Here is a 17,847-nt window from a genome sequence, read left to right as displayed (position 1 = left end):
AGATGACTAAGGAAAGCTTTGTTCTCAATACTGTTTTATTATTCTTGTGAGAAAAACACAATTCAGGAGGAGAAAATATCCTCTAATCCTAAGTGTCTGTGACCACTGATTTATTGCCACAGTGAGATTGTTTAGGGAACCTATTTGAAGAGAGAGAGGTTGAATTATCACAGCCAGTAAGTTTTCCAGTTTGGGTTCCAGGGTCTACTGAGCATCAGTCGGCACTCTCTGGTTTCCTGCTCTGTTCCTGGATTGCAATTAGGATTTTCTGAAATCCTGTCTAATTGAACAGTGATGTTGTACTACCTTATTTTGCTTTCTGAGTTTTTGTTTTTTCACCAAAAATTTTCCAAACTACTAAAATATTACTTATCAAAACCGGCAATGATCTATAATGCTTTGTGTTATAACTTCTTAGGAAGAGGAAGAGGGAGGTAAGGGGGGAAGAGGGGAGAGCGAGAGAGGAAGAGAGGGAGGATAGGAGGGAGGAAGGAAAAGGAAAACAGAAAAGTCAATTTTACAAATCCCTACTTTGATTTTTCTCTTTCTTCCCCTAAGTTCTTAAAAATTACTGTTAGAATTTTCAAAATTGTATGATCTGACTTTTCAAGCTTGCAGCCACCCGCAGAAGGAAGCTGGTTGTGTGTGTCTGGGGGCAGTCTTAAATTTTGCTTTGGGGAAATGGTGCAGCCAATTTTGAAGGTAATGCAGCTGTTGAAGAAATACAAAAGCCAGATGACTTCATAAGTGTGTATTGAGAAAACCAAGATAAATTGTCCTTAGAACCTGCTCTCACAAAGCCATTTTAATTGAGGCCAAAGAGGAAAAAATCGTAAGTATATTTCAATTATTTATTAGGTTTACCTACAATGAGACCTTCACTACAGATAGACCTAATCTATGATTCCTTTACTCTTTAACCTTTGAGTTTAGCCACTATGTGGATCCATTTTGCTTCGAGACTGCAGAGGGTACTCTATTCCTTATGGTAGATAAAGATTTAGGGTCACAAGCCTATGAAATTACCTGACTAAATCTCACTTCTTGTAAGAAATCAACTTCTACATTTAAAAGAGGCTTATAATAAATTGCTTAGTTTTTACTTGAACTTATACAGTTAATAGGAAAATTTCTTATTACATATTTGTATGTGTGAAATGTTTTATGTGAAACTTTTATCATATGCTCTTAGCTTTCAAGTAATACGAAATGTTAATGTAATTTAATTTAATTTGTTAGAAAAGAGACAGCTGGGTGGCTCAGCAGTTGAGAGTCTGCCTTCAGCTCAGGGTGTGATCCCGGTCCTGGGACTCAGTCCCACATAGGACTCCTTGCGCGGAGCCTGCTTCTCCTTCTGCCTGTGTCTCTGCCTCTCTCTGTGTCTCTCATGAATCAAGAAATAAAATCTTTAATAATAATAATAATTTGTTAGAAAATCTACTCAGAATCTATAGTTTGTGTATCTTAGTGTGTAAAATATGTCACAATGTGTTTTATTAAGTCTGCTAATGAGGAATTTCATTTTAGGATGAAAATCTAAGGAAAGGTGATTTATAAGGTTTTTATAACAATGGTTTGCAAGATGGATTTAATATAAAACTATATTTTAAAGCTGAAAAATGTTGCTAAAAATTGTAAAATATATATGATTAAAATAAATAGTGCTACAAATATATATTTTTTTACTGTTGTATATAGTTTAGTTTAAAAAATGATGCCAACACCCCAGGATTTCCTCTTTATAAAAGTTGTCATTTAGATGGGAGATCAATAATTTAAAATTTACAAAATTAGAAAATACAGCTCTGTGTATACTTTTTAAAAATCAATATAAAAGTACCAGAAGTATTTATATCATGTATAAATAATCTTCAGATTAATCTATAGATGTATGCCAGAAGTATTTACATCATATGCCCAATATAAAATTACCTCTAACATTTTATTGTTTACATTCTATCAATTTGTTTCTAAAGTCAAAGGATTTCTCAATTTTCCTTAAGTTACTATGATACCTTTGGACACATTAGGAGAGTTTTTATATATTAACTGAAAATATCTTTTAGAGTTTATATATATGTTTCAAACTAAGATTTTACCAGAAGCTTTTACTAAAATTATTACATATAAATTATATAAATACACATTAATAAACCAGATTATCTCTATATTAGTTATCATTCAAATTGAAAAGGTCAGTTATCAGTTATACCTAATAGACAAACAATGTTAGGTACACTAGAGAGCATGTTACACTATGATTAATGTTTATGCTGCAAAACAAATGATTGCTAATCTTTGCCTGTGGCTAAATTCTTTTGAAGTCTTATGGCTAAGATGAGCTGAATTTGTTAAGTGGAAGAAGGCTGCATTGTCTGGGGGCCTGTTGTGCTTGGCAGATCATGATAAATGGGGAAATTTTTCTTAACCTTGTGGCCAAAACATTCCAATATCTAAAAAAAGGGAGGAGGGAACCCCACAAAGATAAAGAAGGCGTTGCCAAAAACATTAGCAAGACTTGTCTATTTAGGGGAATAGGATCAATTCTTAAGATTATTTTAAAGCATTATTTGTGTGAATTTATAAATTTTCACTTGGATGGAGGGAAATCTAAAGCTAAAAGATTTTTATATTTAATATTGGTGGAATTATTCTTTCCTGGTTTATTGAGAAAATGTATAGAAGAGTCAGCAATGTTATTTAATTGCAGTAGCTTCTACCAAATTAACATTATGCTCATTAAGAACTAGTTTTTTGTTTAGAATTGAATATTCCATTTTGCTTTTTTGATGTGTTAATACTGTCTCCTTGTGACACCCAGGACTGCAAAGAAACATATAAACATAATGTTGAAAGGAGACCAAGATCTAAGGTTAATATCTCTTAGGTGTTCATAGCACACATTTGTGAGACAAAAAAAAAAAAAAAAAAAAAGCCTTTTAAGACTTATCTTTCGTATTTAGGTAGAGTATCATGGTTGAACAATCTAGTCTCGTTTCCAAACATGAAGGGAAAAAGAAAACCTTTCATATGTGCTGTAACATGATATGTTAGGGCATCTTATGGTTCCTTTTGTGGCATTTTAAGTACTCTGTTACCTTTGATATAGTCCCTGTTGGGTAATAATGAAAAAACATACCATTAGAAGGAGTTTGAAATTTTTCTGGATATTTCATATAGTGTATGTGGTGTTTATGGCAGGTGACAAAGGGCTATGGCATAATTAAGGAGAAAATGTGCTTCCAAATTCTAAGAGCTTATAAGATTTGACATTTGATTTAAAACTTATATGCTGTACATATATAATTATGCTTTACTTCCCTGAGTCATTGTTACTAAATTGTGCTTTAGATATATCCAACCTTGCAATGAACTTTCAAATAATGTGAAAGCTGTTGTGACAGTTGTAGTTGATGAAGAGTTATAGCCTATAGGATTTTTTACTTTTAAAATATAATTCCTCCCCCGGGGGTGATTTTATATAACCTCCCTCCCCCAAACCTGGTCCTGGAAGGCCCCCTGCTTTCAAGGCCAGAAATCAAGCAAGATCTTGCCCATGACAGTCCAGTACGAGAGGGTAAAAATAATTTCTAATTCAGGTTTTTAGTGGTGGATTTTTACTTATTAACGCTCTAACCCTACTATTCTTAGTATACGTGTTCATTTTGTTTACTGTTGCAGTTAAAAACGGAGTATGCAATTATATCTTTGTATTTTATCTATGTATAGCAATTAAAGGATATGGCAATTTTTCTTTGAACTAAAGTGGATGCAGATTTCCAGTTATGTTGTAGAGTTCTCTCACTTTTATAATAAATAAATAGCTTGGGCTTTGGAAAAATGATCCTTGGTGTTGCAGAGGAGAAGCTTGCGGAAGCAATGTTACAGAGGTTGAAAAGGGATATGCTAAGAGAAGAGTAAAAAAATATTATGAACTCCATGAGAAGGATTTCAGAAATGTGTGCATCTTAGAGCTGCTTTCTTAGAGAGTTTTTCAGAAAGAATGACACTTTATAAAAGTAGATTTAGATTATTTATTAATTAGATTTTTATAAAGTCTGTTCCCAAGACCTTAATTTTTTGACTACCACTTGGCAGCATGGCATTTTATTTTATGTTATTTATATTATATTATTTTATTTTGAAAAGACTCTCAGTTTGTATGGGTATATTAAAACAGTGATATATTTTTTTTTAATTTACAAATTTACATGACATCCTTTGTGTTCCAAAAATGTTTTTATGCGTTAAGTTTTTAGAAATTAAAAAATGAACTGTAACATATAGAAAAATGTAAAATAGGTCTTGTTGAGGAATGTGGAGACATTTTTGTTGAAGCTGATTTAGATGGTGTCTAAGTTTGTATTTGTATGGGACTACTAGCAGAGTAGCAATTCTATGCTGATCTTCTCAACAAACTATAATTACTTGGTTACATAAATAATCATAGATTATGTCATTAAAGTGTATATCCTGTACTAAGTTCTAGAGTGGTATTAACCTGTGAATATTAAATTTACAAAATGTAGGTATATTCTATTTGACTAATCCAAGTAAATAAATACCTAAAATAATTTTTGGTAAAAGCCTCCATATTTTGTTGAATACTCCAACTATTATTATTTTGGCTCAATTTAAAAAAAAAAATTTATTCATGAGCGATACAGAGAAAGAGGCAGAGACACAGGCAGAGGGAGGAGAAGCAGGCTCCCCTCAGGGGCCCCGATGTGGGATTCAATCCCTGAACTCCAGGATCACGCCCTGTGCCAAAAGCAGAGCTTAACCACTGAGCTATCCAGGCATCCCAATTTTGGCTCAATTTTTAAAAATTAATTCATATACTTTTATATTTTGTTAGTTATGTTACTACATGCATTCTGAAGTAAAATTTAAAAAGGCATATTTTAATTCATATTTATTTAATGCTACTAACTCGAAAACAAGATGATTTGAGGAAGCCCATGAAAATTATCAGCTATTTCAACTAATTGAAAAAAATTAAATGTTTTAAAAAGGTCATCTAATTAAAATGTATTTTTAATGAGAGCATAAGTTACATTCCAAGAATACAGCTGGAATAATTTTAAGAAATACGTTTTCATTCCATTGTGTAATTTGGAATTCAGATATGACCAACTTCTAAGTATTTGGAAATATGAAAAATGTAATAACAAAGGATATTTCAGGAAGTCTCTTATTTTCACTAAGTCAGAACTTAAGGTAACTGAAGTTAGATACCTATTCTGCTTTATTGGACAATTATTTAACACATTTATCCAATCCAGTCATTAAATACATTTTATAATATGTATATTAAGACAAGACACTAATTGCATATATATTGTTTATTCAGTCAGATTTGCATTTTAGAGCATTTTATTTGAAATACAACCAAAGTTGGCAACCTAAATTTTTGTTGTTGACAGTAATTGTGTCACTTTCTGTGTTTACATAGAATTTTCCATGCAATAATCCATAAAATAATTTGCATTTGGAGGACAAATTTTATTTTTATGTCTTTTTATTTCTTTTTTCCTTAAACATACTGCATTCAAATCTAATTTACAGGGATCCCTGGGTGGTGCAGCGGTTTAGTGCCTGCCTTTGGCCCAGGGCGCGATCCTGGAGACCCGGGATCGAATCCCACGTCGGGCTCCCGGTGCATGGAGCCTGCTTCTCCCTCTGCCTATGTCTCTGCCTCTCTCTCTCTCTCTCTCTCTCTGTGACTATCATAAATAAATAAAATTTAAAAAAAAAAAGAAAATCACATAACAAAAAAAAATCTAATATACATTATATTTCCTACACAGGTTAGTGAAGAAATAAATATTGTCTTACACACCACACCATCCATAAAGATACATATAATGATTTATTCATTATATCAGCAAACTTTCATCTTCGAAGTTTTCACCTTGGATTTATAATTGCAGAATTAATTATCACTGTATAGTATATTTTAAGACTTAATCACTAAAGTTCATTTCAAAACAAAATGAAGTTACAAAAGAAGTCATTTTAAAATATCATCTATTATTCTATCCTTTATTTTTTAAATTATCTTTAATGTTTTACAATTATAAACAGCTAGATTAAGTAGAAAATAATTGGGATAATTGGCTCCAGCTTTTTTAGAAGATGGTGAATGAGATAAAAGAAAATTGTTCTTCCCTGCAATTTTTTTAAATGAGTTAATTCTGTTTTTCCTGAGAAAATTGTAAGTTTCTCAAAGGATGTAGTGATTAGAATATATGAAAATTTTTAAGGTTTTTTTATACTTGAATATAATAGTCATAATGAAAAAATTCTAGAGATTATATATTCTGCATATATTTTCCAGACATTAAAATTATTGATTACTCTCAATACTAAATCCCACATTCTTTACAATTCATTTATTAATTTTTTTAAGATTTTATTTATTTATTTATTTATTTATTTATTTATTTTTTTTTTTAAATTTATGACAGTCACACAGAGAGAGAGAGAGGCAGAGACACAGGCAGAGGGAGAAGCAGGCTCCATGCACCGGGAGCCCGATGTGGGATCCGATCCCGGGTCTCCAGGATCGCGCCCTGGGCCAAAGGCAGGCGCCAAACCGCTGCGCCACCCAGGGATCCCAGATTTTATTTATTTATTCATGAGAGACACAGAGAGAGGCAGAGACACAGGCAGAGGGAGAAGCAGGCTCCCTGTGGCTCCTGCGATCCCAGGACCCCAGGATCATGACCTGAGCCAAAGGAGATGCTCAACCACTGAGCCACCCTGGCACCCCTAGAATTCATTTAAAAAGTATAGTTTACATTACTAACATACAAACAGCCTAAAAAACTGGAAGAATGAATGGTATTATGAAATTAGAACTACTTTTATAATTGTCTAACTATTGCATTATTATTGAGCAGTGTTCTCTACCCCTTTGTTCTGCTTTCTCTTGGAACTTATTGTTGACATATTCTTTGTTTGCTGTTTACAGATTTATTGCATATCTTCTCCACTAGGATGCAAGATCCATGCAGGCAGGCTTTTGTTGGTCTAAGTCAACTTTGTTCAACAGAAATAGTGTGTAAGCCACATGTGTATTTTAAGTTTTTAGTAGCTGCCTAAGAAAAATAAAAGCAGGAAATTATTTTATTAATCCAGTATATTTCATTTCTCAATATAAAAAATACTGAGATATTTAAATTTTATTCATGTAAAATATCTTTTCATTTTTTTCATTTCTTTGAAATCCTTTGTGCCTTTTGCACTTATAGCACACCTCAGTTTAGACTAGCTGCATTCCAAGTTTTAAGTAACCAAATGTCGCTAGTGGGTACTCTGTTGGACTCTCAGGTCTGGTTCTTTCCATGCCTAGAATGATACCCAGTGCACTCAGTAAAGATCGGTTGAATGAGCCACTCGTGATATTTCAGACATAAAACACCAACAAAATAACAGAAGTTGTTTTTCATGGTAGTCTTTTTTTTAGAGTTGTTGTAGTGTTGGTAGCAGCACCAAATGCTAGAGATATTTGGATAATTTCTTTTTGCATATATGGACTTTAAATGTTACCAGTGCTTGATAAAGATAGGTTACTCCAGTAGCCCAATTTAAAAGGTTACTTAAATTGTTGATGTGTTACAAGAAGTAATTAGTAGGTTCTTTAAAATTTTTCCCATGGGATGTTTTAACTCTTAGTTTTAAAAAACATACAAAAGCAACTGGCAGATCTAACAGAGAGAGAGAGAAAGACTTGATATATAGTATTCAATCAGTTCTGATTCCATCCCTGTCAGTGCTAGCTGTAGGACATTGGGCAAGTTGTTTAAACCTCTTTGAGCTCTAGTTTTTTCATAGTATAGCAGGATTTCATCCATCATAGAGTAAATGAGGTTACATATGTACATAGTCCACCTGTCTTCATAGAGTAAATGAGATTACATATGTACATAGTCCAGCACAGTGAGTGGACAAAAATAATTGCTTAATAAATGGCAACAATCATCATTAATATAATATAGTAAAAATTCAACTTGCAAATAGGACATTTTAATCTTAAGTTTAAACATTTTAGGTTGTATATTTATGAATTTTAGGTTCTTAATGTACTGGTTAAAATACCTTTATAAATGTGGATCTGAAGTTTCCTACACAACTTGCTTATAGATTAATCTTCCTGGTTCTCAGTATTCTCATCTATGATTGGGTAAAAATAGTTTCTACCTAAGCTATGTGCCTGGCATCTCATAAACACTTAAAACTTTTAGCTGTCATTCATTCATTCATTCCAAAAATTCAGTGATTTGATATTTTTATGTTAATTACATACTGAATAATTTTTTAAACATATAATTCTTTTTCATTTCACTTTGATTTTGCATGTAGTTTTATGTTAAGTAGGGTAAAAAAATCACATTAGTGCAGCCTGTTGACTGCATTTAACACTTTTCATCTTTTACCTCTTGGCATATTTTTTGCCCACCTCGTAGTGTGTCTTAAGAAAACCAGGATTTGGATTTAAATTATGGGCATGAATTTCTGCCTCATTTCTTGGCCTGCTTGTTTTGCCTGTTTTCAAAAACAAATTCAAAACTAAATTGGTGATCACTGAAGACAGAAGGTTCTATAGGTTTTGTAAGCATATACTTTCTCCGATAGCATATATACTTCATCAGCCATGGTTTAATGAAGTGTTGTTGATCTCTCAGATGGGAGTGTGTGTTCAAATTTAGGTAAAACTGTCCATCTGCCTTCTAGTTCTGTGATCAAGACACAATAAACATACACGTTTCTCAATGATTCATTTAACTTTTTCTCCATTAGTTCAGAAATAAGATAGGGTTTTTTGAAGTATTTTAAGGAAGTTATATGTTAACATCTTTTTTGGTCTTTGGTATTACCAAATTTTCTTTCCAAGGGCAGATTAAAAGATCAGATCATATTCATCTTTATGTTTTGCTTCAGTTAGTAGCATTATTCTGTCAATTATGTTTTAGGAATATCTGTCAAAAACATCCTCTCACCTCTGTCCTGAAGGCTCTTGTCATAATAAATTATGACAATTTGGTCACCAATGGATTGAATGTGATTCACTTAGTAAGCTAAGTGAAGTGCCTGAATCCATTGGGGTGCCATAACAAAACACCACAGACTGGATATATTATAAACAATATAAATTTATTTCTGATGGTTCTGGTTGCTGGAAGTCCACGATCAAGGCACTAGCATGGTCGTGCAATGAGAGCCTTGCTTCCTGGATCATAGCCAGTGCCTTCTTGCTGTGTCCTGAATGGTAGAAAGGCTAGGGAGCTCTGTGGGGTCTCTTTCACAAGAGCATCAATCCCATTCATAAAGGCTCCACCCTGATGACCTAGGCACCTCCCAGAGGCCCCACTTCATAATCTCTGGGGGTTGGGATTTCAACATATGCCTTCTGGGAGGAAACAAACATTCAGATCATAACAGAGAATATCTACTCAAGGCTAAGGAAGTAGTGATATGCAAGATCAGTGCAATTGCTGCTTTCATGGAGCTTAACCTCTCTCTTCTGTTGCATTAGTCTCTGCAGCCTTCACCTCATCCCCCTTCCACACTATCTTTTACATCATCTCTACCGAGGCTGTCTCTTAAAACTTTTCAATGGTCTTGATTGCCCAAAGATTAAATTCTGAATTCTTTGTCATATATAAGGTATTCTTAATAATAGGATTCTGCCGGCAAATCTCATGGTATTGAAATGCCTTTCTTTAAATCTAGTTTTTGAAGACTTTATCTTTGAAGATTCAGTTAAGAGGTCACTTTCTTTGTGGCTGTCTTCATCTTCCTTTGGCTGGGATAGGTTGTCCTCTGAGCATCCATAACACTGCATAGACCTTTCTTACAGCAGTCATGGTACCCTAAATATTATTCTCCCCTCATTTGACCTTGAACAAATGAATGAAACTCCTAAAAAGAATCACTTTGTAGAATTTATAGCTCTGGCAATATTTATAGATAACGAGTATCTGTATCTACTTTAGTATTTGATCACGTACTTATTTAGCATTAGCTACAAATCTGAGACTCAGTGGTTTCTTACTAGACAGTGGGTAATCAGTACATGTGTTCTCTGCCATTATATTATAATTACTACTTTGAGGATAAATTAAAATAATTATCACTTTCTGGTTAATTATTTGGAGAATGATGCTTTATAAAGCCATGACTATTAAAATAATTTTTGTTTTTTAAGCCATAGGAGGCTTGTCTAGTTCTGACTCTTGCTTTGGGAGTATATATTTATTTGCTAGTGTGGTTTAGAGCTTCTTCAGCCAGTCCCAAAGTCCAGTCATCATAATCTTAAGGATCAGTCTGAGGTGATTCTACATATTCATTGGGTAGTTCATATAGCTTCTGATGAGGAAATCATAGGAAGGAACCAGTGGGAAATAATGATTTTGTTCTGGTATACTTCCCTTATAGCTTTTTTTTTCTTTTTTGCTTTTTTTTTTCTTTTTGGACAATTTTTAGTGGATATAAGACTTCTGTGGGGTTTGTATTAAATTTTGTTTATATTTTAAGAAAAGTCTTCCTTTTTTAAACTTTTCTTTTTTTCCTTTTTAACTAATTGCTCTTGAAAATATTTCTTCATCCTTTCATCTTACAGTGCTGAGTTCCATGTTAAGAGCATAGATGATGTTACAGGATTGGAAAGGGATGATAATCCCCTTGCTCATCAGTTTTATTTTCATATTGTATAAATGTATATACAGGATGCAAAAGAGAGTGTGGTTGATCAAGCAAAATAATTGATTTTCCAGATGATGAAAACGTCTAGGCTTAGAGATGAAAGCAAAAGATATTTGAAAGCATAGGAGTTTTTTGTGTGTTTGTTTTTTAAGTATTCTTCTGAGTCAGGGGAGGAAAGAATTATTTGATGAGCTGGAAAGATGATGCTGCATCGTTAAAATTCAAAACTTACTCTTTTTAAAAAGATTTTATTAGAAAGAGAACACACAGGCCCATACATGAGTGGGGAGAGGGGCAGAGAGAGAGGGAGAAGCAGACTCCCTGCTGAGCAGGGTGCCTGATGCAGGGGTTGATCTCAGGACCCCGAGATCATGGCCTAAGCCAAAGTCAGATGCTTTACTGACTGAGCCACCCGGGCATCCCTCAAAACTTACTCTTTTTTTTTTTTTTTAAGATTTTATTTATTTATTTATGATAGTCACAGAGAGAGAGAGAGAGAGAGAGAGAGAGAGAGAGCCAGAGACACAGGCAGAGGGAGAAGCAGGCTCCATGCACCGGGAGCCCGATGTGGGATTCGATCCCGGGTCTCCAGGATCGCGCCCTGGGCCAAAGGCAGGCGCCAAACCGCTGCGCCACCCAGGGATCCCCCTCAAAACTTACTCTTAAGTGATGCCATTTGTATCACAGTTGACACTCATGGTGTGTGCCTAATGGTGCATATCCAGTAGACTTTTCACTTTGAAGCTTCATGTTAGAATTTAAAATGCCCCAGATTCCTTAGGTTGCATAAATGGATCCTCACAGTATTAACACCCAGAGAATCTAACAGTGGACTTGTAAATGTATGTTGTTTGTGCTCCACATTCACTAAGGAATTTTTTAATATTTTTAATTTTTTTTCAACTTATTTATTTATGATAGTCACAGAGAGAGAGAAGGAGAGGCAAAGACACAGGCAGAGGGAGAAGCAGGCTCCATGCACCGAGAGCCTGACGTGGGACTCGATCCCAGGTCTCCAGGATCGCGCCCTGGGCCAAAGGCAGGCGCCAAACTGCTGCGCCACCCAGGGATCCCCCAGGAATTTTTTAAATTGAGTCTACTTTGCATATAATATACATGCATGCATATATATAATATACATCAAATTGAGTCTACCTTGTGTGTAATGTATATATATTACTTTACTTATATATTGCTTTACTATACATTACATTTACTTATGTACATTACATCCAAAGGACCTTACATTATATATGGAGAAATTAAGGCCATTATAATCAGATAAAGTATCTGTGCTTGAAATTAAATTGTGAAAGACAATGGATTTGTGCTTTACCTTCTTTTAGAGACTGTATGACACACTCTTGTCCAGAAGTGGTTAGCAAGTCCTAGAAGCAAAGTTACTTTCATTCTTTACCTTTTGTGGGCTAAAAACTGCAAAGTGGAAATATAGTCTGCAAAATATACTGCAAATATTAATGAGAAATCTGTAAGCCATACTAAAAACTTAATTGATATGCTGAGAAATATATATAAAACATACAGCCACTGGATTCAGAAAATAAAAATTAATATGTGAATATTTTAGCTAACACTGTGCTTTGCCCCCAGAACCTGGTGTTTATTATTGTGACTGTGGTAGGGTACAGAAGTGGTATCAATTGGAAAAGCATTTCTTAGTGAATTGAAAACAGTATGGCTTTCTTGTTCCTAAGTGGGAAACCTGGTTCTTTGGTTTCTTTGTTCCTAGTTAAGCTAGTCCCAAGCCACTTCAGCTGAACGTTTTACATACTTATGGAATCTAGGGAAATGCCTTTAGCAGCTAATCATGGGATAATGATGAAATATACTATTTGGCACTGCATGCTGCCTCTAGAAAATATGGAGATTTTATAGAGATATTGGTGAGCAGAGCTGTATTCACTTCAACAAGTGTGTGAACCTGAGTGAGGAAGTTATATCTTCCTATGAAAATAACCATCCTTTTTTTTTCTTACAGGTAAAGAAAACGTGCACAGAATCAGACGTTTCGGAAGCTCAGAATTCCAGGTACTGTAAAATAGAGGCTGAGACTCCACTAAGGAAAAATGGCAGTTGGGTTAACTAACTACTTAGTGGGATGTTGTACTCCAGATGCAATGCAATTTGAAACATTGGGGTTCTTTAAGAACTTATCTTTATCAAAACTACATTTTATATTGGCTAGTGTACGGTTAATCATAATATGAATAAAAAGGATTCTGGGGGGTGGGGCAGCCCCAGTGGCTCAGTGGTTTAGCGCCACCTTTGGCCCGGGGTGTGATCCTGGAGACCCGGGATCGAGTCCCAAGTCAGGCTTCCTGCATGGGGCCTGCTTCTCCCTCTGCCTGTGTCTCTCCCTCTCTCTCTCTCTGTCTCTCATGAATAGATAAATAAAATCTTAAAAAAAAAAAAAAAAGGATTCGGATTGAAGTCAGCTTTAAAGAATGATAGTAGAAACATGCTCTAGAAATACTTGAAAACACTTTCCTTTGCAGTCACTGTGAGCTCAGCTTCATTTATCTTTCTAATCTTTTCTTATAATGTATTCACATCTGACATTTTTCCAGAAACTGAATAACTGGGATCCCTGGGTGGCGCAGCGGTTTAGCGCCTGCCTTTGGCCCAGGGCAGGATCCTCGAGACCCGGGATCGAATCCCACGTCAGGCTCCCGATGCATGGAGTCTGCTTCTCCCTCTGTCTATGTCTCTGCCTCTCTCTCTCTCTCTCTCTCTGTGACTATAATAAAAAAAAAAAAAGAAAAGAAACTGAATAACTTTCTAGTCTATGTTTATCAATAAAATTACAGTATTTCTTTTTTTTTTTTCTGATAAAGCATTGCTAGATTTTGAAAATAAAATGTTACCAAATTGGAAAAATCAAAATTGCCTTGGCATTCTCCTTTTGGTTATTTGGAGCCTGTAGAAGTGATGCAATAAAGTGATCAGACTGCTAAAAACAGGAACTTAGCACCATGTTGTTGTTTGTGCTTAATATTAATAGACCAGATATCCAATAGATATTTTCATGCCTACACATTTTTATTTCAAAATCCAGGCTTAAATTTTAAATGGATAAGTAAAAATATTGTAAATACCATTATAGTAATAAACATATCCTAAGTATCATATTAATAATATAACAGCTTATTATGTTAAGTAATTTGTATTCCATAGTGAGGTGAGTCTTAGTTTATTTTGTTCTCCTGGCTCCAGTGTATGATGTTAAGTAGTAATTTTCTTGGTGTAATACAGCAATACAGATATAGGGAAAATGTTTATGGGCACCATATATTCTTTTTGGAGAGCAAGTATATATCATGTGCCATACATGGACAGTTGGGATAACTCTTCATTCGTTTTATGCAGTATGATAACTTATGCAGTTAATTCTGATGCATCTTATATAAAAATGATTATAAATGGTCTTTTCTTTTGGACCATCAAGAGTATATAATATGATACAGGATTTTGTTTTTAAAGATTTTATTTATTTATTCATGAGAATACACAGAGAGGAGAGAGAGAGAGAGGCAGAGACAGAGGCAGAGGGAGAAGCAGGCTCCATGCAGGGAGCCCGACATGGGACTCGATCCCGGGTCTCCAGGATCAGGCCCTGGGCTAAAGGCGGCACTAAACCACTGAGCCACCCGGGCTTGCCGGATAAAGGATTTTTGACATTTGTTCTTTCACGCTTTGGTCTTTGTCCTTTATAATTAGATATCAAAATATAAACAAGTAGCTTATCAGAGCATTAGGAAATGGATGAACCATTAAAGTTTTTCCTATAAAGCAGAGTAATTCCAGGATGCATGGAGAGAAAGAAAGGTCCACACTCTATTCCTTGTGGGCATTTTCTTCCTAATCATTTTGCTGACCTTTCTGAGTGACCTACCTGTGACTTGTTATTTAAGTAATTATAGAGTTTTTGCAAAGCTGATCTTGAGGATTTGTGGGGGAAAAAAAGCAGTATCATCATCCATATTAATATATCATGTCAAAATTTTTTACCCTTAAGGCCACTCAGGATTTTTGGACATGGTATTATGCTTAAATTTTAAACAAGCAGAAAGCCACCAAACTGATTATGTTCACAATTGATATCAACAACTTAGAAGAAAAACAGAAAATTTTGAAGTCAGTGTATTTAAGTCAGAATTAGATCATTCTTTTATTTAGCAAATCTCAGCTTATATGGCCTTATCTCAGTACAATTTTGTTTCTAAGTTAAGTTGTGGTTATTTTTTAAAGACCATTTAAAATATATTTTATGATTTTATAATATATAATGTATTATTATATTAATATATACTGTATAATACATATTAATTGAAAAATATCTTTACTTACTAGAATCTAGGAGGTGGGTTGTCACAGATTAGCTGCTTCTAAAAGTTTCCTAATTTGTAATATAAATAGGTCAAATTAGGCAAATCTATTTCTAATGACTCTAAGTCTTTGTAATATAAAAACAAACAGTCCTTACTTATTAAAATGCAGGATAGAAAGACCTTCAAGATGACTGAGAATCATGTATTGGTTCAAGGTTGCCTGTACATTTTGATCTTGGCTGCCTCCTCTCCTAACTTCTGGTGTAAAGGACAATCTCCACACCCTAAAAGTATCAGTAACATAGAGACATGGCTATTCTTGGCTTCTCTATTTATTCATAGGTATTAGGTATTGGAGTGCTAAAACTGGCACTTAATTAATGCAGTAATGGAATGCCAATAGAATAATAATATGCTAAATATAATTCTGCACAAAAATGGTACAATAACTTACTGAACAGTCAATGAATTCAAGAATGCCAAAAATATTATTTATTAAATGCATGTACTGAGGTTCAGTTTTTATCACCTATTAAACACACAAGCACACACACACACACACACACACACACACACACACAAAATGCCTTTATTATAGACACCGGGCAGCATTTCTTTAGCAGTATACATATATGGCTACATTCTTTTATACTCATTAGGAACCACAAACCTTCCTATATTCTCTTTCTCCCTCTCCCTCTTTCCCTCCCTCCCTTTCTTGTGTGTGTGTGTATGTGAGAGAGAGGGAAAGAGAGAGAGAGAAATTGATTCAGATTGAGATTTAAAGCTTGGGGCTAGATAATTCTATTCTAAACAAATTTATTTTTTTATTTTTTTAAAGAGCACTGCTTTATTTATTTATTTATGATAGTCACAGAGAGAGAGAGAGAGAGAGAGAGAGAGGCAGAGACACAGGCAGAGGGAGAAGCAGGCTCCATGCACCGGGAGCCCGAAGTGGGATTCGATCCTGGGTCTCCAGGATCGTGCCCTGGGCCAAAGGCAGGCGCCAAACCGCTGTGCCACCCAGGGATCCCCTCTAAACAAATTTAAAGTAAAGAATGAAATACTGCATCAGTATAAAGTGCATGTAAGCTACAGACCCAATACCTTATAAAGTGCTGTCTCACTTAGAACCTAAAGCTAATATAATTCATTTATTTATCTAGCTTTATAGTGTGTTGGTTTTGGATTTGAAAAGATTAGAATAATTGTAGATGGAAAGTATTTTTACAGTAGGGAAGTAATTAAATTGGTTGTGGAAACTTTGTAAGGAAAATTCTTAGGGTGACATATATGTATCAGCAAATTCTTTGTCTTGCTTGGCTTTCCTCTTTTGGATAGAAATGTTTGGGCTGCACATGTGACCTGTAGATGGGGAAAAAGAGACTTTACAGACCTATGTAAGAAAGATAAAAATGTCTTCTTAGAAATAACATTATATGTATATACTAAAAATCAGATATTAGGGACTACATTTTCTCAGGCTCATAAAACTGTATTGAACTTGATGTCATATGGGAAGGAATATATTATGCTTCATAAAAAATTGACTTTTTTTTCTCTCCTCTGTGTTGCTAATCATGTAATAGTATTGTTGACCTTTGTTCCTAAAACTAATGTTAACCATAAAATGGATAAGAGAGAAAACAAAAATCTGTATTTTTACATACTTTAACTTACCCTAAAAGTGTCTGTTACTGGATAGACCACCCTAAAACATGAATGGAACTATCATTTTATGTTGATTTTTCCCATATGTTGATGGTGAATTTATTTGTGTAGATTTTTGTCTCCTTTGAGTCTTTACTGAAAATACATGGATCTTGTTTAATTGTACTATAATGAATAGATTCTGGACAAGTGAAGCTAATAGAAATTTCTATAAGTCTCATATTTTAACTTTTCTACTTTTAGTTCTTTCTGATAAGGGGTGAGGAAATAATTTATTTCCTTTTTTACTGCATTCTTGACAAATAACCTATATGCAAATATGCTTGTATGTTAAAATAGCCCCCTGATAACCTGAATTATTTCTTTGGTGGAGTTTGGTTTCCCTTCACTTTTTCCCCATTTGGATCACTAACTAGTACAGCATTTTCACCAAAAAGAGATCAGGAACACAAAAAGGAAATAAAACTCAAATCCAGCCATTTTGTTTTCTACTTCTGCTAATTAAGGAGTGAATAGAAATAAACATTTCAGTGAAATTGACTGTGTGAAGTGACTTCTAGGAAATATATCCCTTCTTTTTCTCTCTGCTTGCCCATAATACCAACCACCAGAAGATTATAGTAGGGAATCTAAGGAAGAGTATGACGATATGGAAGTACTCGTGGTACCTATGAGCTAAGATGATAGTTTTTCCATGTGAAGAGTAGAACAGAATGATTCGGTGGGTAATGGTGAGGGTGTACTCTTGCTCACTTCACAGGATGAGAAATTTGGTTTGCTGAGAAATGGGGTTTCCTGAAATCAACGTGACCAATGTGCTGTGATTTGCCTTAGTGTATATTGACTTTCTAGTTATCAGGAGAAAGGCAAAATGACTCTCCAGCTTTTAAAGAAGCACTGGAATGAATCTCAGTTTGATAACTAATATTTCAGTGAGACTCAGGAATTTGATCTAGTCAGTGTCTATGTATAAAATCTTTGAAAGGCAACAAATTCATATTATGTAGATAATTATAATTTAACAATGTTATATTTAAGGCATTAAATTGTACATATTTATTTGCTAGTAAAATAATTATTGTAATGTTTCCAGAAATCTGAAATGTTTGTTGGTATA

General features: G+C 34.3%; 1 protein-coding gene across 20 annotated transcripts in view; it reads left to right on the top strand.

Moving 5' to 3' along the window:
• Nucleotides 1-17,847, top strand: part of EYA4 (EYA transcriptional coactivator and phosphatase 4) — a 304,029-nt gene that overhangs the window by 159,512 nt on the left and 126,670 nt on the right. For all 20 annotated transcript variants that reach the window (XM_072720654.1, XM_072720644.1, XM_072720626.1 and 17 more), the window contains one exon: nucleotides 12,710-12,759. In XM_072720654.1, coding sequence (XP_072576755.1) covers nucleotides 12,710-12,759 — 50 coding nt within the window. The remainder of the gene's footprint in view (nucleotides 1-12,709; nucleotides 12,760-17,847) is intronic.

Source organism: Vulpes vulpes, chromosome 1 (assembly GCF_048418805.1).
Source record: "Vulpes vulpes isolate BD-2025 chromosome 1, VulVul3, whole genome shotgun sequence".
NCBI classification, from domain to species: domain Eukaryota; kingdom Metazoa; phylum Chordata; class Mammalia; order Carnivora; family Canidae; genus Vulpes; species Vulpes vulpes.
Note: the sequence above shows the minus strand (reverse complement) of the source record. Positions and strands in the feature narration are given on the sequence as shown.